General features: G+C 37.0%; 1 protein-coding gene across 2 annotated transcripts in view; it reads left to right on the forward strand.

Annotated features, from left to right (window-relative positions):
• The window catches only part of Sptlc1 (serine palmitoyltransferase long chain base subunit 1), a 52728-nt gene extending 38154 nt beyond the window's left edge, over positions 1–14574 (forward strand). Inside the window, exons 12-15 of one of the 2 annotated variants that reach the window (XM_074052352.1) lie at positions 913–967; positions 8211–8328; positions 11460–11533; positions 13255–14574. In XM_074052352.1, coding sequence (XP_073908453.1) covers positions 913–967; positions 8211–8328; positions 11460–11533; positions 13255–13348 — 341 coding nt within the window. In that variant the 3' untranslated portion in view covers positions 13349–14574. The remainder of the gene's footprint in view (positions 1–912; positions 968–8210; positions 8329–11459; positions 11534–13254) is intronic. The other variant, XM_074052353.1, reaches the window with a different exon arrangement.
• The last annotated feature ends 6645 nt before the right edge of the window (positions 14575–21219 follow it).

Genomic DNA, 21219 nt, shown 5'->3' on the forward strand with positions numbered 1-21219 from the left:
GCTACTACTGCTGCAGGTGGGGGGCCAGAACTTTTATCCTATGCTCAGAACTGGAGGCAAAGCATGGCTGGCTGGCTGGCAGATGCAGATGGAAGGAGGCGGAGGGACCATAGGTCAGTGCCAGGCCTAGATTCATTCACATAAATAGTCATTATTTGGCTTATAGTTTTTTATTAGAAATTAACAGTGTGCTCGTTTTTGGTCTATAAAATTGTATAACTATTGTTAGTTTTCCCCTTCAGCTTTTCAATCATCAGTTGATACTGATGCCAAGCCTGTTTTGTCAACAAACAACTTAGTGGGCAAAATAAAAAGTCAACTGAGAATTTAAAGTGTGCCCTTTGGCTATAATAGCACTTACCAAAGCATAAAATGGAGAGGACATTCTGAATTTTAGTATTTATGTTAACTTAGAGAATCAGAAGACTTGTGAGTATGTCTGTGTGTATACCTACATGCTCACTTGCGAAGTGGCTTGGCACCCTGGCCTCCTGGTCAGATACTTTTGTTTTTTGATTTTCCTTGAATAAAAGGAAAATACTTAAAAAAAAAAAAACTTTGCTACAGTGGATTTTTTCACCAAACTACTTATAATCAAGAAATAAGTAATAGAGTTATATCCTTTTAATCTTAGCTGGATTATCTATAGAATCTTGATAAGCACAAGAGCCATTGTTTCTGAAATCATCATCCCAGATTTTGCTGAAGTAGGATGGTAACAGTGAGAAGAGGCCAGTTAAGATGTGCTGAAAAAGGAAGCTCGGGCCCTCAGAAAAGTACAAGTCAGTGTCTCTATTTGTATGTGGAAGGATCTGCAGCATTGTAAATTGATGAAGTTGAACTAGACCTTTAAAAATATTCTTAGGTTAGCCCTATCAAATTACCAAATACATCATCATTTTTTCCATTCAGGTATTTTTGCAATATTGAAGAAAAAGTGCCAACAAATTCATAAAGCTTTACATGGGTAAGTGCTGTATTTTCAACTAACATAAAATTTGTCTGCACCACACTTAAGTAGCTAGTAAGGTTTTAAATTTGATAGACTATGGTCAGTTTAGCCACATTGAAACTAAGGAACCAAAAACTCAGTTCACTCAACTTTGTTTCTTTGTATAAAACTAGAGCAACCATTTTGTCATTGTTTTGAATAATCATGCTTTTGCTTTTCTACAAATTAAACAGCATTCTAATAAAATTCTATAGGAATACAGAATATAAAAAATAACCCAGCATCTCATCATAAGAAATAAGGTAAATATTGGAGCAACTTTCCACATCTCCACAGAAAAAAAGGGATACAGTTATATTTTATGTCATTGGATATTTCTAGGTTCCTACTGTCCATGTTACATTTTAGCAGATTAAGACATGAAAAAGAAATAAGTGAAAGCTGGGCACAGTGACTCACGCCTGTAATCCTAACTATTTAGGAGGCAGAGATCAGGAGAATTGCTGTTTGAGACCAACTAGGAAAAATGTTTGCAAGATTCCTATCTCCAGCAATAACAGCTGGGCATAGTGTGCACATGACATTCCATCTACATGAGAAATATAGATAGGAAGACCCATGGCCCAGGCTGGCCCAGGCCTAAATACAAGACCCTAAAGCAAAATACCTAAAGCAAAAAAGGATGGTGGGGGCATGGCTCAAGTGATAGGAAAAAAGTGAAATGTAAGTGAATCTTTTTTTTCTTTTTTTTATTGTTATTATTATTAACAGTAATGTGGTTTCATCTCAGGGCTTCATGTTTACTAGGCAGGCGCATTACAAATTGAGCCATGTCCCCAGCCCCTTTAAATGTCTTATGAATGCTTTTCTTTTTTTAAAAAAAAATATATATGTATGTATGTATGTGAGTAGCTCATTAAAATTCTTCTGGGGTTGAGGAAAAAAACTGAGGTTGGTGACATCTTCAGGCCTTTTTCTGGTTTCATGAGAAATGATCTCACATTGCCTAGGGTGTTTCCTTTCTGCCTCCTAAAGAGAAACATGCCTCCTTAGTATGAAAGTCCTGTCTCCTTTGCAAGATACAGAAACTAGATACTTTTTTGAAAGAAAAGGGCAGTTGATAAGTGAGTGGATTACAGCTCTTCCAGATAAATAGAAGCAGAGACAATGATATTTCTGGGTGTGACTGTACAATAGTAATGGAAGTTTGTGCATGATTTATGGTAGAGGAATATACTTGTATTGGTTTTAGTTGCATTGGCTTGTAAAAATATTAATTTCCAAACACATTGAAGGCACCATACATTCATCAGCACTATCCTCAGCTGCCCTTCAGAGTGCAGTCTCCCACCTTTTCTTCTTTCTGAAATCCTTAACTTTCTGTCATCACTCCATCCATTTTCACCTCCTGGTATCACTTGGGAATCCCTTCTGTTTTCCTAAGAAACCTGCATAGCTATGGGCAACTAAGCCAAGCTCGTCTTCCTTCTGTTGTAGCCAAAGAACTCTTCCTCTAGCCAGAATAGGCCCTTCTTTTTTCTTAAGCACTGACAACCTTTGGTTGCCCCCTCTGCTTTGTTATCCTGAGTCATTTCGGTAGCATTCATGTCCTCTCTAATCACTTGTATTTATCCACTTCTGTATGTGACCCCACCTTCTCTTTTAGCAACTACCCCATTTCTTTGCTTCTTTTTATAACTAGTCTTCCAATAGTTGCATGTGCTTTCTCCACATCCTCATCTCTCAGTTCCCCTACAAACTACTGTGAGATCTAGCTACCTTTCTTACACTTCACCTAGACTGTCCTGTGGAATTCACCAGTGACTGCCATATTAAATCCAATGGAACATCTTCAGAGCTCACTTTATTTATGTTTCAGTAGCTTTCAGCACAGGTGACCATTCTCCTTCTGTGAGTTCTGCTACACCAAATTTGTAGGGTTTTTTTCTACATCTTTGAATTGCTTCATTGTTTCCTTTAAAGGCTTTCTTCAACAACCTGCTCTTTAGGACTTAGTCCTTGCCCCTCCTCTTTTCTTCTCATTAGCTTCTTAGGGAATTGCCTTTCACACCTGATGCTTCAAATTGTTTCATGACCCCTGCATGTGGGTGATTCAGAGACCCTTGTTACTGTGCCATACTTTTAGGCCTCCAAGTCTCACATTTTCAGTAGCTATGCTTGGAGGACTCCACATACTAAAACTAGAAGAAGTGTGAAATGAAATAGCAAATGCAACAAGAAGGCAGCCAGTTTTGTCCGAGAGAAGTGAGGGGGGACTCTAGTGGAAGATGAAGGCCAGGTAATGGGCCTTGCAGGCCATAAGAAGAGGGTTGGCTAAGGTAAGAAGCCATGAATGTTTTTGAGTGAAAAAGTAGCCTGGTTCAACTGGACTTGGTAAATTGCTCCTGTGTAGTGTAAAATAATATATTGTCCAACAACAAGAGCAGAAGTAAGGAGACCAGTTAGGAGATGGATACAGACGAAAGGTGGTTTAACTGTGAGTCATCGTAACCATGAGAAGCATGTGGATTCTGGCTGTATTTTGAAGATTGAATTTGGAAGTTTGGAATTTTGATTGATCTTCCAGCCGTTCATATGCAGGGTGAATGAGAAAGAGAAGACTCTAAAGTTGATCTTAAGGTTTTGATCTGAGCAACTGGATAGAACAGCTATTAGGTAGATTGCTAGAACAATGGAAGAAATGTTTGGTGGACAGTTCAGTGTTAGATGTTGTTAGACGTCACATAACCATCAGACATCTAGAGGAGAACAGCACTTGAATGCAAAAACTTAAGTTTGAAAGTCCAGGGCTAGAGGTAAATTTTTGAATCTTCAGCATATAGATAGTATTTAAAGCATTTCAATGTGAAGAGGTCAGGAAGGGGATCAAGGAGGAGTGGACAAAAAGAAAAGAGGCAGACCAGAAGAGTTCAGGATCCCAGAAGCCAAGTGGCGAAGGTGGTTATGTAGGTCAACATGTTGTTGCCAGTATGCCAGGCAACATGACTGAATGTCAGTTCTTTGATTTTGCAATGTGAAGCTTACTATGATTTGTTGAGCAATTCCAGGGCAGAATGCCTGACTAAAGTAGGTTCAAGAGAGATTGGGAAGAGAAGAATTGGATTCAACTTAAGTATTTTGAGGTGCTTTCTGTAAAGAGGAATGACCAAAGAAATGGAATGGTTCTAGAAGAAGAAACTGGGGTCAAGAGAAGATGACTCAGGACAGTTTCTAAATAATTTCCAAGTAGCACATCAGTTTTTCTACTGGTAAGTAAGGCTGTGTCCATCATACAGCAGTCTCCCATTTTTGCAAAGGTCTGTTTTTGAACCATCTCTTCCATTTCATTGATTTATTTGCTCAGTTCTCAGACTCTGCTTTTATTACTAATAAATTTTGAACTACAAGTTCCTCCATAATTATTGCTAGAATTTTAATTAGAATTGCACTAAATTTCTGATTAATCTGGAGAGAATTGTCATGTGCGAACATGTCTCTATTCATATGAATCTTCCTTTGTGTTCTTTAATGGAATTTTAAAAATTGCTTCCTCCCCCCACCAAGGCCCTTGTACCTTATCGAAAGTTTAAAGGAAATTTCTAGATGGCCTATAGATTTCTCTTGCTATTATTAGGATTGTGTTTTATATTTTCTACTTGATTATTGCTGTTTGTGAGATGTTGTTTTCTTTAAACTAATCTTATGTGTGGTAGTATTTAAGCTCTTTTTTTAATTATATTCTGTTATAATATGTGTAGAAATCCCATTATTTGCAATAATGGATTTCTGTCTTTCTTTCCCAGTTCTTTTTCTTTTGTTGCATTGGTCTGGGTCTCTAATACAGTGTTGAGCAATGGAAGTAATAGCAAACATCCTTCTCTTATTCCCACTATAGAAGTGTTTCTTCCTTAGATATAAGACATCAAACTACAGGTTTGTGATGGTGGCCTTTAGCACATTATTCCTAGATGTAGAGACTTTTTAAAGTCATAAATGTTAAACTTTATCACATATTTTCTTATTTATTAAGATAAATCATACATTTGTCTTATGACTGAATTATATTGATATATATTTTCCAATGTTAAACTATCCTTGCATTCCTGAGAAAGCACCTGCTCTGTTACACTATGTTTTTATTTTTGTTTTTGTCTCATTTTGTGTGACTGGGGTTTGAACTCGGCTTTGCTTGCAAAGCAGATGCTCTACCTCTTGAGTCATACCTGTAGTCCATTTTGCTCTGGTTATTTTGGATGGGATCTCGTGAACTATTTATACAGGCTGACAATCCTCCCGATTGCAGCCTCCCAAGTAGCTGGGATTATAGGGGTGAGCCACCAGCACCTGGATAATATTTGAATTAGAAATTTTATATCTATTTGTAATTTAAATAGGCCTACAATCTTTTGTTATATCTACTTTAAGCAACATAGAAATAAGTGTTATGGTAGCTTTAGCACATGATTTGGGCATTTTCTACTTTTTGCTTCTTGGAACCACTGAGTAAGACAAGGCCTAATTTATTTGTTTTTAATGTTGCTCCTAACCCCCTTTAATAATCTTTAGGCCTAGGACTGCTAGGATTGAGTTTAGTTTGTGATTATCTCTCTCCTATGATATTATTTGTTCTTTTTATTTTGTGTTTCTGTCCTTCCATTTTTAAGATAATCTTCCCAGAACTTTCTCTAGGACATTTTTTCTTTGGTTTTGTGTGGCTTTTTTTGCAGTTGGTTTTCTTTCATTAATTTCTTCTTTTATTTTTATACAGTCTTATTTCATTGCATTGTGTGCTTACTCCTTTTTCACTTCTTACATTTAGTTTACTGATACTATTTTTCCCCAGTAAATACATTAAAGGTAAACATTTTCAGAGGCATTATCTTCAACGTTTAATCTAAGAGGTGCTTTTATTTCCCCTTACCTTTCTCTAATCAGTGGTTCAGTTCTTTCATCTCTGAGAATGAGTTTGTGAAGGAAGTAAACAGCTTATGCTATTTGCTTTTCTGTCAGAAGCTTGAAGATGCCCTCCCATAATAGTGGAGATGGTGATTGGTGTCTGGCTCTCTTCCTAGACTGAAAGCATACAGTGGAAGCTTTGGCTGCCATGTTGGTTGCTCTGAACATGAGACCTAATCCAGGCTTGATATTTACCCATCTGCATAAAGTAATATGCTTGCTGGATGCTTCCTTTAAAAAGTATATGATAGGCTCTGAAACACAGCTTCTAAGTTTATAAACTTGAGCTTCAATTCTGTGTCCATTTGATTTTAGTTAAGCTCATGTGACATTTAGTATCTAGCATAAGAGATAGGGTATTTTGTTTCATCCCTTCTCCCACCAGCCTATCCCACCCACCACATGTGCTGAGCCCATTTGATCAAAGCACAAGCTAGAATTTAGGCTTCTGGTGCCTTATATAATTGAGGAAAAGAAGAAAACATGCCATTCAGTTTATATGAAATGCTATTTGAAAATGATTTTTTAAGTTGTCCTCTGAGAAAACATGAAGAAAATTGATAGTTTGGTGTACCTATTCAAAAATCACATAGGAAATAGATTTTTAAGGTATATTGCTTAGTTTCTGCATCAGTAAAAGAACTAATTTTGCACATTCCAGATGCCCTAAAATCTAATATTCCATCACATCATGGAAAGGCCTGAGCATGGTGTATTACATTTAAAAAAAGGAGACACAAATTAAGGGTGGTCAGGGGTGTTTAAGGGAGGTTAGAAAGCCCGATAAGATTAGCTTCCAGCACCTCACAATATTCATGGCATATGGTTGATGTATTATAAGCTTCCATCACTATAGTAAAATTCCTGAGGCAAAACCGATAAAGAGAAAAGGTTTATTTAGGCTCACGGCTTTGAAGGTTGCAGTTCATGATCAAGTGGCCACATTTTTGGGGGCTTTGGCAAGGTGGTAGTGCATGGCAGAGCAAACCACGTACCTCATGGGCCAGGGAAACAGAGGAAGAAGAAGGAATCAGGGTCCCACAATCCCTTTTAGGGGCCTGCCCCCAATGACCTCAAGACCTCTGACAAGGCTCTACCTTTTGAAGGTCCACAGCACCTCCCAGTAGTGACCTCTGGGGATCAAGCCCTTAACACATGGACCTTTTGGGGACATTTACTCAAACCGTAGCAGTAATCATTCTGTAAAAACTTGTTGAGTCCTAAATTGGAAAAATCTAAATGTGCTACCTCATGCTTTATTTCATTCTCAGGGAAAAGCAAACCTTTCTAAGTAAAATGAACTAAATGAAAGCAATCTAAAGTGTTTAGCCTAATTTCAAATAGACAGGAATCATCACTTGTGTCCTATAAGATAGACCAAAAACCAAGTAGTATTTTTTTATGACAGGATAAAATGGACTTTAATTGAGCCTGATGAAATAATATGGCATAGAGTTCTAATGACATTTGTAATAATCATTTTTAAATACAGGATTTTACTCCTAAAGAAATCTGCCTTCTTCCCTTAGAAGCCACAGGTTTTTGTGCTGTTAATTCTGGGAAGGAAATCTTAATCCAAGTAAAATGTAAAACAATTCACGTAAATAAGGAAAGTTTTCAATCTAAATGTATTGCAGGTACTTAAAATATAATATTAATTTCAAATTATTTCTATAATATATGAGAGACAAAGTAGATACTAAAGACTTGCATAATAAGCAAGGAATCCTAACATTGTAAATCATAGTAAGTAGACCATGCAGGAATCAAATGTGATAAATAATAAGCAGTAATGGAATGGACCTGTCCCTAAAGTGGATGATGAGGGATATTCCTTCACAGGGAGGCAATACTGAAGCTGGACCCTGACATTTATAGTGCTAGTGGGAACAAGAAAGCCTAGCAGTTGAGGTGAGGATATGGTGGGGTCAAGCCCTAGGGCTGAGGGGACCTGTGAGGAGGTACTACGCAGAGCATGGAGCAAGGGCATCCAGACCTCCAGTGGAAGGCTGGAGAAAAGAGGCCATAGTATGTCTGAGAGCAGGGGCCCTTCCTAATGATCATGTGCTCACAGAAGCAGTTCTACAGGCATTTTCCTGGACTGGGAGGCACTGACCAGAGCAAATAATTTATCTCACTTTGCAGGAATTGGAATTACAATATATGGTGCTTCAATCAAAGTCATGGTCTAATTCTATGCTGTTCAAACAGTCTGAACAATGTAGTCCTTTAAAATTACTTCTGTGTGTGATGCTTTGAGCCTGGAAGGGTTCCATGAGTATACATGTGTTTGCTTCTTCAGCATCTCTGGATTAAAAGTGGTGGGGGAGTCACTTTCCCCAGCATTCCACCTTCAGCTAGAAGAGAGCAGTGGGTCTCGGGAAAAGGATATGAACCTACTTCAGGAGATTGTAAACCAGGTAGGTATCACTACCAAGTGAACTTCCCATGCCCCTCCCTCCCTCACCCCTAATAACAATTTTTGTCATTTTCAGAAAGATATTTTTGCCCTGAGAAATGGGGTACAATAAAAGTTCCTGGTCACCCCACTCATGAGTGGGATTGTCCTAATGCCCCTGAGCCTTTCCATCCAGTCCTGCTGAGTTCAAAGTGTGTCTTTAGTGTTAGGCCACAGGCCTTCTCGCTCAGTGGGTCAATTTAGCTTTCACGGAAGATCCTGCTTTGTATTTAAATGTACTTGACTTCTCTCACTTGTTCATCATTTGCAGAGCTGAGCTCTCAGACTTGCAGTTAGGGGAGGCAATTTGAGTGCAACTCACGTCTACTCCTGAAGAGCTCTAACATGAGGGAAACCCCCAACATAGCACATAGATAGCCATTAACTTATCTGAAACCACAATACTCCTGAAGTGCTACAGGAAGGAATACTTCTATAATATGCCTAATTTGGGAGATGTATATAAATTTCTTTGCCATTTGAAAGTCATTACTATGTAATTGTTGAATTGGCAACAGATCACTGGAGAAGCTGTTTGTCAGTCCTCTCAAAAGTGCTGCCTTTCTGAGGCCTCCCTTCCTTTCCTCTGGCTCTTCCAAACCTAGTGGAATGCATCTCTGTGGATATGTGCGCCTGGAACCACACTGCCTTTTGGTTAAAGCTGCCATACACCTGCATATGTGTTTGAGAATGAAATGGGCTTCATTCTGCTTTGACCTGCTACCCTGAGACAGTGCCGCCAGGTGCCTTGGGGTAATGATGTCTGCTACATGTTGTGCAACTTTTCTAAGGCAGGCCCCTCCACACATATGGCACTTGTAGGTCGCATGGCTGCTCAGTATGCAGACTGGGTTGTGAAGGCCACCTCTGGCTGTACCACCTGCCTTAGCCATCCTCCATCCTACAATATTTGAACCATATAATCTGCAGTAATGGATCTGTATGGGAGTACACACAGTATGTAGTCTTCTGGGGTCAGCTGTATTGAAAACAAAAATTTAAAGAACCCAGAATTTGAGCTTCCTTAATAAAGATCCATGTCAGAGTATGAATAATCAAGCTAGAATGACAGCCTTGCTGGATGAGGGTGAGAACATGTCACAGGTGCCCTGGGGCATAGCTCTGCAGGCCTAAGAAAAGACAGACCTCCTTAAAGGGAACCAATATCCCACTCCCTCTTTACTACCTCAGTATTTTTATCATGATAATGCTTAAATGTGTACAGACACAAAAATACATTTATGATTAGAGATCTTAGACAAAGGTAAAATCAAAACAAATCTATAAACTCAATACAAACTAAATGGACAAAGCAGCACAGCTCCAGTTCATTGTATCACTGCTGTGTGGCAAGTGAGTATGTATTTTTAGCAGACTTGCCCTTGTTGGTAGGGCCACAGAGTGGGCCCTTGTAAGCTGCATGTTGGAGTCAGTGTAGGGGACCCTTTGTTTGCCCTCAGACTCCCCTCAACCTGCCTTAGGACAGTGGTCCCCACAGGCTTATGTGGAGGGACGTTAATTTTCTTTAGAAGCCATTGTATTTACTGCATACTAAGTCCCCCTCTGTTCTCTTTTATTATGTAGTAACATTAAACTACTTTGTTCCAAAGAAAGATAAGTATTGTGTGTATTAAATGATTTTACATGAACAATCCATGGTCACACAGATTATGAAAAACAAGACAAAAGCCCATGGACAGCTCACAGGCCCCAAATGCTGACCTGCAGGACCCCTTTTAACACTGTCTGTCTTAGTTGAGTTAGGAGAGAGCTGTCCAGGACACAGAACAAAGTACTATCTGGAAACTTCATTCATAAGGAAGAAAACAAAAAGAAAGATCTTAGTGCTTCTTTGCACAGTCACAGCCTCCCTCTTAAAAAAATTGTCACAGTCTTTGGTCCCACACCTCTGTTTTTCTTTTCTGTACTTATAGAGAGAAAAGAATCATGATGTAGCAATTCTTATGCTTTGTAGAACTGAGAGCTTTGCTAAGTTTATGTTGAGTTGCTTGACAGGACATTTCACAAACAGCTCTAGTTTGTAATGTCTCTTACCTGGACCAGACACAAAGCTAGATCAGATGTTTTCTGGAGTCTTAACATGCTTTCAAGTACATTTCTGAAACTGGAGTCAGTGAGAGGCGTCCATGTCACCTGTGTGGTTTCCTATCTGTTTTCTCATAACCCAGTCCCTCTTTAAGCAGATACTTTTACTGCCAGAATTAGTAGTAATTGTTCTGTATCCGACACCTTGCTCTGTTGATTGTATATATACATACACATAGGTACACACCACACACCCACACACATACATGTAATTCACATATTGTAAAAGTCATCCTTTTGTAAGTATACTATTCTGTGGCTTTTAGTGTTTTCAACAAGGTCAAGCAAGGATTACTGTGTAATTCCAAAACTTATCACCCCAAATGGAAACCCCAATGACCTGTTACCTTGCTCTAGTTTTTAAGCTTGCTTTAAGTAGAGAATGTTTTTTAAAAAGAATGTCGGCAGGTGGGTAATGCAGGGTAAACTATGCAGATGTTTTGTTAACATAAGACACTTTAGTGCCTGGGAGCACCTTGCCCACATGGAAACCATTGAGATTATTGCTACTGCCCACACTTGAAGTACAGTGGTTCTTATAGGATATAGTCCTGCTAATGTTTTTCTAAAGTCCAGCTCTTGGTCAGTCCACAGGGCTTTGCTCTTACTACTTCCCTGTATTCTAACTCTGCTTTATCTAAAATGGTAGCCACTAGCCACCTGTGGCTGTATAAGTTCAAACTAAAAGTATTTTGTAAAATTAGAAATGCAGCCTTGTAAAAGCACAAGCCACCTTTCTAAGTGTTCTTGACAGGCTCAAGATAACTGTCCCAGACACCAGAGCCCACACACACCCACCATAGCAGGATGGTCTAGAGAGTTAGTGTGCTGTCCACAATTATGTTGGATTTTAGATTTGTCTCCTAGAAATTTTAATCAGAAAAGTGAATTACAGTTACTGTTGAGGATTTTCAGTGTTCCTTCCTGTTTTAATTCCCAGGGTATGAAGACAGGGGTGCTAACATATTCCTTGTTTTTGGCCCACAGTGCATGAACAAAAGTATTGCACTGACTCAGGCTCGCTACTTGGAGAAGGAAGAGAAATGCCTCCCTCCTCCAAGGTTGGTGGACATCAAAGTATGGCCTCACTTTCTTCCCTACCTTCTTAAACTCTGTGACATATATTATGTTTTGAAATGTTTTGAAAGACTATTACAGTATAAGGAAGAATATCTGTCATTCAAACATATAACACATCACCTGTGTTCTGTTCTTAGACTGAGTGTTCTCCCAGTTAAATTTCAAAGAAATGTTCAACATCCCAAGAATAAACTGGGCACACAGGTTCCAATCAGCTAATAATCTGCCACATCCCAAGAGCACATGTGCTATACCCCCAGTTTCTGCCATGAGGACAGTCCTGCAGGGAAGGGATGCAATCTGGGTTGTGATCTTCTTGCCATCTCTACTGGCCAGAGTGCGTGGGTACTTCATTCATCAACCATCAAGATACCTATGGAAAAGTAGAGTAAAGGCAGAAAGATCTAGAGTCAGTAAACACAATGACAGTTAAAGATGATAAAGGAGACTGGATTCTGTCCTGAGAGCACCTACAAAGGAAGTAGACATCCATGCCATGGCCCTGGGTCAAATTCACAGAAAAAGGCATAGCCCTTCTTCTGCCCCTGTTCCATCCCTCCCTTAGATAATGCTAAGGCTTCTACTTGTTCAACTTAAGGTTTGCAACTTCACCATGATGTGAAAGACACTCATACATCCATTCTGTGTTTCATCTTGCAGTTCAGGATTTAATAAGGTACATGAGATACAAAATAGGCTTTGTATGAGATGATTTTTCCCAGTTGTAATTGAACTTAAGTATTTAGAGCACAATTAAAGTAGGTGAGACCTAGCTGTAAGGTTTACTAAGTCAGGCTTGTTAATCACACTGTCGGCATATATGTGATCCTCTCGTGTAGTGTTTTCCTATTCATCAGGCATTTGGTGGGCATCATGACCACCAGCTACATCTTCAAGCCCAGAGCATAAGCTACAGGTGGGCCAGGTGATATGGGAAACCCCGCTGGAGAGTGTGAGTGCTCTGCAGGTGCAGAATGCCAGATTGGGGTTTGGGAAGATCACTTCCCTCACTATTAACAGCACCCCTCCACTGTGTGATCCTGCATTGATGTGTTATTAGAACACAGATTCAGGAGGACATGAGCCAGGCTTGGTTTGTACCCCCGAGGCTCCATGCCCAACACAGTACAGCTCTATTCATAAATGCCCAATGAATGTAGCAGATGTTTGTAAAGGAAAGTGAAGGAGATAGAGCTGTCTCATCAAGCTTATATTTCTTTAATTTTCTAAGAACTTGAAATTTTCTTCCTTGTCTCAAAGTATTATAGGATGTTCACATTACTTATTGAATTGTAAATAGGAGCAACCAAACTCTCATTGATTAGAAAAATGTCACACTGCTGCTTTGTGGTGGTACCGTTCGGAGTAGTGAGTTGAGCAGACATGACTTCCTGGCCTGGGGAGCAGAGCCCCCCAGCAGGGCACTCTGATACACAAAAATGGTATAGGCTATGAAGCAAAGCTACTGCCATGGCAGCAGTGAATAGTAATAGTGAATAGGTTTGCAGGCCAGCTGCTCATCTCTGCCATGGCAGTGAGAAAATAGCTGTAGAGAGGAAGAAAAGTAAAGATAAATCAAATTCCTGTATAACTTTATTTGCAAAAACTTTTGGTAACTAGAGTTGGCTCATAGGCCATAGATAGCTGACGCTTGTTGTAGACTCTCACTTGATGATTTTTGATGTTCTTTATTATTTCTCAGCATCAGGGTTGTGGTCACAGTGGAACAAACAGAGGAAGAACTACAGAAAGCAGCATCTACCATCAAGGCGGTGGCCCAAGCTGTCCTGCTATAGACTGGACCCCGTGTTCAGTGGCTCCTGCCAAGGCACACACAGACAGAACTCAGGCTTCTTGCTGGCCAGGCAGTGACCTAAAGAGAACTCGGATATTTGATGTTTGCTACCAAATGGTATGGATGTGAACAAATGTGTGACTATGAAAAGGATGGATGCTGGTTATTTTTTAAAAAGAAAACACATCTAAAAGCCCAGGAACTTATATTTTTAAAGAGAAAGACTATTGATAGCATATATCTAGTATTTAAATGTGCTACTTAAATATTTTATTACGCTAGTGTTTTATATTCTTTTTTGTTGTTTAAAATTGGCACTTCAGTTTCTCTTCTCTCCCTTCTATAGAACAATTCTGTAAGCACTCCTTAATGTTTCATAGAAAAATGACTGCAACTTAATTAAGGCTAAGAGGAACACTTCATATGTGAAACAGAATTTACTGTCAAAGGTCTAATTCATTATATAAAGCTAAATGGTGGCTAATCTGCAAAGGGACACTTTTCGTGTGATTATTATAAATTTCATTATAATGTATTTGAATCCTAGAATTGTATGTACATGGATATTGATGTTTTATCATTTCTAATCTGAGCATCCCTAACCAGCAAATACTTCCTAAGTGAGTAATAATTTCAACCAAACACCTTTTATTTTAATGTAACTGGCCTTAGGTTTATTATGGGTTAACTTCTAATATGTTTAGAAAAAGGGTTATTGTATTGATCCCAAAATATAAATCATGTCCTTGGTATTTTTGAATATTTCAAATGCACGCTTTTTCTAAGCTAAGAAACATGAGAACTTTTTTCTTTTCATTTTACAAATTCCATATATCTAAGAAAGACTTGAAAGCACTAAAAGTAATTTTTAAGCTGTATTTCAGCTGTTTGTTCTTTAATAAGCCAAATTAAGTAGTATAAAGGTTTGTGATATGCTGTACAAGATAGCACATAAATTAACAACACCATTCTTTGTTTTATTAAATAAGATAAAGGAATAAAATTGTAAAACAAAAATGTCATTTTATAATCTATGTTCATATTGACAAATGGTTTTCAATGTCTTTTTAAATGACACAATAATTTTTTAATGTTAAGTTTCTATTTTGCTTGAGGTATTTCGTACATATGTGCCTTGTGATTGCTGCTGCTTTAAAGGATACAGTACTGTCTAGGGGGTGAGTCTGTTTTGTTTTTCTCTTTAATGAAATAAATCTACATTCCTGATGCTTCGTCTATTTGCATGTATAATGTACTCAACAGAATAGTCTTAATTTTAACCTTTTTGCAAACCCAGGGCAGTATTCTTTTTACATGTATAGTTTTGTTTTGTTTTGTTTTGCTTTGCTTTGCTTTGCTTTAGAAAATAATTTCTTAGTCTCTTCCTTCATATTCAACCAAAGAATGTATAACACCTGAAATTTCCTGGTTTCCTAGTGATTTAAGCATTGTTTACATTGGACTACAAAACCACCAGAATCACTAAAAACAGATAAGAATAACATTTTGGCTACTTTTATAAATCTTTTTAAGTCAAAATTACATCTTGATGTTTCTTGCTACTTTTTAAAAAATGATTGGAAGTTTTTGGGATAGGTGGAGCAATACACATTGGTTATCTTTAATCCTTGAAACACCACCATCATTTTAAACAAAAAGAACTAAAAACAATGTCTCTCTCTATACATATTAAAACTGTAAAATGTCCACAATAGAGTAATATTACCTTCCCCCAAAAAAATGTATCTGCTAGAAACTTTAATCCTTGGAACACCACCATCATTTTAAACAAAAAGAACTAAAAATACTGTCTCTCTCTCAGTACATATTAAAACTATAGAATGTCCAACAATCAAGTAATATTACCTTCCCCCCCAAAAAAATACATCTGCTAGAAACAATACAATTTGGTCAAATTGAGGCAAGACGCTGGAAAAGGAAGTCATCTCAAATCTGAAGCAGGAGACTGAAGATGTGGCTTAAGCAGTAGAGTGTCTGCCTAACAAGCATGAAGCCCTGAGTTTAAGCCCCAGTTCTGCCCCTGACTCCCAAAAAGAAGACCAAATCTGAAGCAAGTTACAAATTTCTCTTACAGAGAGTGAGAGGACTCCAAAGTACTCTGTCAATGATTCTGAATTTTAAAAGGCAGTTGCTTGGAATGACTAGCATGAAAACCATTTGGAACCCTTTTCCACTTACACATTTGCTCATAGGAGAGAAAGGAACAGCACAACTTTCTTTTTATCATCTACAGATAGATTCTAACTCAGAAAAAGTGAGACTGATGTAGGTTGGTACAGAAAAATATCAATATTTCATAAAATTCTGAACTCCACTAATTTTAGCTTGTGTGCTCATTTTATATTCTATAAAAAGGAAATAGCTCTGCTTTCTGTCATATGCCACCAGTTGTAAAATGTATTCCAAAACTAGAGATGCTATAATTGGGTAGAAAAGGTGCTACTTAAAAATCTATGAATTAAGACAAATCTGATTTATGAGCCGGACACCATCTTTCCTAGTTTCCTAATGGACACAAAACCTTGATCCTAGAAGACAGATGTGTAAGTATTAATTTGGCCATATGTGGGTATCTCACACCATTCTTATGATACCAGATAAAAGCATCCACTACCCACATCTATACTATGAGTAATTACACTGTAGAACATACTGCAGCTCCCATACCTTACTCATTGGCAAAGAGAATGATCTTGGAAGCTTAAGCATGAAGGCATCTTTATGTTATGTAAAGGCTTAAGCAATCTCAGCAGCATGCAAAAAAAAAAAAAACATATTCCAGAGTTTCAAAGAAAAAGAAATGGCAATTAAGGATTTTATAGTCATAAAACTGTCTTTGAAGTAACAAAGACTAACAAAGTTACAAAAAAAAAAAATTCAAACTTAGGGTTCAATATTGTAGTAATGAGCCTTTCTGAGAAATTGACTGAGTCAGCAACTCATCAAAAGACAACTAGAGATTTCTCTAGAAAGATTGTTGAGCTGTGAGTGTATTTAATTAGATATAAGACTCAAGTGAAAGACAATAGTTAGAATAATAGTATGTCAATGTTACCTACTCTGACAAAACAGAAAGTGTGCTAATAACTGGGAGAAGGAAGTGGCAAAGCAATGCAAATTAAATTTACCTGTTAATGCAGCTAATAGAGTTTAAGGGACATAAATTAGAACTAAAGAGTTTTGAAATGCTGAAAGGTTAAGAAAGGGAGATTAAAGACATACTGTAAGGAGTTTTTGATTATTAATATAACTAGTGGAACAAAATAGTCCTTCCTAAATTCTTTTTTTAAAAGCAAAATAGGAACACATAGAGGGAAAAAAATGCAACACAATCGAAACAGAAAATATAACAAAATAGCACAAGTAGAGACTGAATATATTAATTGTTGTCAGTAAATGTTCATGCACTTAATGTCTACTCCAAGAGAGTTTTTCAAACTGGTTCACAGAACAAAACTTCACTCTGCTTTATATACCACAATAGACAACTAAACTCAGTGCCTGGGCAGAGGGAGATGGGAATAAAATGGAACAATTGGAAGCAGCAATTTTTATATCAGACATGGTAGAATTCAGGCCAATGGACATTAAGCATGGAATGCTAAAGAACACAATTCAAAATAATGAGAAAATAATTGTATTTTTGCACTAAATGTCACAACCCACATTCACAAAGCATACTACAGGAGACTTGAGGGAAAATGGAAACAATTGGAGGTGTGAGGTTTTAGTCTAGGAAAAAAGTCAAGCGGGCAAAAAATAAGTAGGGCTTTAGATAACCTAAGCAATGTAGTATGATCATATGACAGTGTATCAAACTTACAGTATCTGTTATATAACATAAGTATGTATGTACACATGTGTATTTATATATTATATAATAAAGATGGATACATTACTATATAAAACACGAACACAGTGGTTTTCATACATAAATTTATATGATAAAACACATATAATGATCATACATATAAAGCATGGGTTAGCTTCATACATTACAGGGTTTTCAAAGAAATGAAATTTTTTTGTTTGCATATATGATTTTTTTTTATGTTGCTGGGGTTTGAACATAGGGCCCCATGCTTGCTAGGTAGACACTTTACTGTTTGAGCCATTCCACCAGACCAGAAATGAAAAATTTCAAAACATACTCTGGAAAAAAACAATCAATAAACGCTATCTCATTGTTAGCAAATGTTAGATTTAGCAGACAAAGGTTTCAAAACAGCTGTTACAAATAAGTTTTTTTTAAAACTGTAGGAAACCATGTTTATGAAATCAAAGAAACTATGATACTAATCTCAACAAAAGAAATTATTTCAAAGAGCCAAGTGAAAATTCTGAATTTGAAAAGTAAAAACCTAAAAAGAAAAATGGCTAAAAGGGGCCAACAGAGAGAGAAACAGGGAACCTGAACTGATCGAAAGCACATACCCCACTGAAAAAGAAGAAGCATAAACACTGAGGCTGCATGAACAGCACATCACAAGCCTGTGGGGAATTAAGCATGCCAACACGTTTGTGATGGGAGGACATGAAAAAGAACTGAGGATGGAGAAGGGGAAAACTACTTTTTAAGAAATCATGTCCAAAAACATCCCAAATTTATTTTTATGTTAACCTTCACACTCAAAAAGCTTAACAGACAAAGTAGAGTAAACATGGAGATTTATAACAAGACACATCATCTTCAAAATATAGAAAGGTAACCACAGAAAATTTTGAAAGCAACAAGAGAAAAATGATTCATCATCTCTCAGTGAACAACATAATTAATGAGTATGTTTCATCAGAAATAAGAGACCAAAATGCAATTAATAGATGTATTTAAAGTGCTGAAAGAAAAACTCTAAAAACTAAGAATTCTGTATTCAGGAAAATAATCCTCCAAAAATGAAAGTGAAAAAAGACATTCTTAGGAAAACAGAATTCATTGTGATCAGACATGACTTACAGGAAATACAGTAGCCGTACTGTAATTGTGGGTTATACCTTCCAAGATACCCCCACATAGATGCCTGAGACCATGGCTAGTACCAAACCCTATATTTGCTTTGTTTTTTACTATGCACATATACATGCCTATGATAAAGTTCAGTTTTTAAATTTGGCACAGTAAGAAATTAACAGTTATAGCTATGAAAATAGAGTAATTATAGTCTATAATAAAAGTTTGGTGTCTCTCAAAATATTATAGTATACTCACCCTCTCATGTAAAATGATATAAGGCCTACATGACATGATGAATTGAGGTTAATGATGTATGCATTTTCAGTGTTAAGCAGCTACATGAGAGCTGTGTGAACATAAGCACCATGAAGCCTAATAGTTTAGACTGTGACTGTGCTGGTGGATACAGTGTTGATGCACTGGAGAAAGGGGTGATCATATCCTGGGTGAGAAATAGCAGGATAGTGTGAAATTTCATCACATTACTCAGAACAGCATGCAGTTTAAAACTTATGGTTGTTCATTCCTGGAATTTTTCCATTTAATGTTTTTGGAAAACAATTGACTGTGGCAAACTGAAACTGCAGAGAGTGGACCCATGGATTTGGGGAAACTGCTGTGTATGAGTAGCTTTAAGCATACATAATAAAGCAGTCAGATGTTGCTGAACAATGGTGATACCTTGTGAGAAACTGTTGGCTGTTTTCATCATTTCAAAAACACAATAAAGTGAATAATCCAAGACATCAATTATATAGATGATGTAATCTTATGGGACCACTGTTCTATATATAGTCTGTCATTTACTGAAATATTATGCAGCACATGACTATATTCATAACATGGCAGTTTTTATGAACAGAGTAATTCACTCAAGGACTGAAGTAAAGCCATGTTGAATTTGTTCTCACTACAACCCTCCCACTACACAATCCTGCCTGAACACTGTAAGCACTTCAATTGCAAAAAATACAAGTGATTAAAACTTGCAGCCAACAAATTGGCCTCAGATGTACAAATCTCAATGCAGAAACAAGAAATATTTTTTAAAGGCAATATGACAGCTTCAAAGGTTAACAACCCCACAGTAGCAGGCACTAAAGATAGTGAAGATGAAGAAAGCCCTGTCAAAGAACTCTTGAGTTCTTTGAGAATGATTGTAGGAATAATCAATAAAATTAAAGCAAACATTTATTAAAACATGAATTTCAAAAAGGATACAAATAAATAGCTGAAGAAACTCAGAGAATACAGATAAACAGCTGAACAAAATAAGGGAGACAGTGCAGGATATGAAAGAGACATTCAATAAAAGTACAGAAATCTTAAGGATGATTTCATCTTAAGGATGAATAAACTGAAATTCTAAAATGAAAAGCTCATTAAGTCAAATAAAAACTTCCAGAAGAGTTGGACCAAATTGAAGACAATATCAGGGCTCGATATTTGAACAGTCAGATAAAGAAAAAGAAAAAAAGTACAAATGGGACATACAAGACTTCTGGGATATTATTAAAAGACAAAACCTATGAATTACAGGGTTAGAAGAAGAAGTAAGAAGTCCAAGCTAACATTCAATAAAAAAAATTTCCCAAATCTTGAGAAGGAGCCATATAGGTGCAAACTCCTCCAACTATTCCATCGAATAGAAAAAGAAGGAATTCTTCGAAACTCATTCTGTGAAGCCAGTATTACACTGATATCCAAGTCAGATAAGGACACACACACACACACACACACACAAATTATGGACCAAAATACTTGCAAACTGAATCCAATATCACATTAAAAATCATACACTATGATCAAGTTTGTTTCATCCTAGGGATGCAAGGAAGGTTCAACAAATGCAGATCAATAAATGTAATACAAAATATAGGACAAAAAAAATCACGATCATCTCAGTAGATGTACAAATAGCTTTTTTTTTATTCATATGTACATACAAGGCTTGGGTCATTTCTCCCCCCCTGCCCCCACCCCCTCCCTTACCACCCTACAAATAGCTTTTGACAAAATTCATAAAATCTGTAAAAATAGGAATAGAAGGAATGCACTTTAATATAATAAAGACCATATATAACAAAACTATAGCCAATATTGTACTAAATGGGAAAATATTAGGAACAAAGCAGTACCTGTTCTTTCCACTTTTATTAAATATAGTGCTGGAATTCCTAGCTAGAGAAATAGAAGTGATACAAATAAGAAGGGAAGAAGTCAAATTGTCCCGATTTGCAAATGATATGATCCTGTACTTAAAAGACCCTAAAGACTCCACAAACTCTTAAATCTGATAAACAGTTTGGCAAATTAGCAGGATACAAAATCAATACAAAAATTAGTAGCTTTTCTAAATAACAGCAGCAAACAGCCAGAGAAAGAAATCAGGAAAAGTATCCCATTCACAAAAGCCTCAGGGAAAAAAAAAATACTTAGGAATAAACATAACTAAGGATATGAAAGACCTCTTCAATAAAAACTATAAAACATTGAAGATGGGATTTGCGGAAGACATTAGAAGATGGAAAGACCTCACATGCTTATGGATTGGCAGATTTAATATTGTGAAAATGGCTCTGCTATCTAAAGCTGAGTATAGATTCAATGCAATTCCCATCAAATCCCGATGTCATCACAGAAATAGAAAAAAAAATCCAAAACTTCATGTGGAAGTGAAAGCAATCCTGACCAAAAAAGAGGTATCACAATACCTAACTTCAAATTTTACTAAAGATCTATAGTAACAAAAACAGCATGGTACTGGCATTAAAACAGATATGTAGACCAATGGAATAGAATTGAAGACCCAGAAAAAAGGCACACAAAACTACAGACATCTGATTCTTGATAATGGTGCCAAAAACATATGTTGGCGAAAAGACAGTCTCTTTAACAAA

Source organism: Castor canadensis, chromosome 13 (genome assembly GCF_047511655.1).
Source record: "Castor canadensis chromosome 13, mCasCan1.hap1v2, whole genome shotgun sequence".
In the NCBI taxonomy this organism is placed as follows: Eukaryota; Metazoa; Chordata; class Mammalia; order Rodentia; family Castoridae; genus Castor; species Castor canadensis.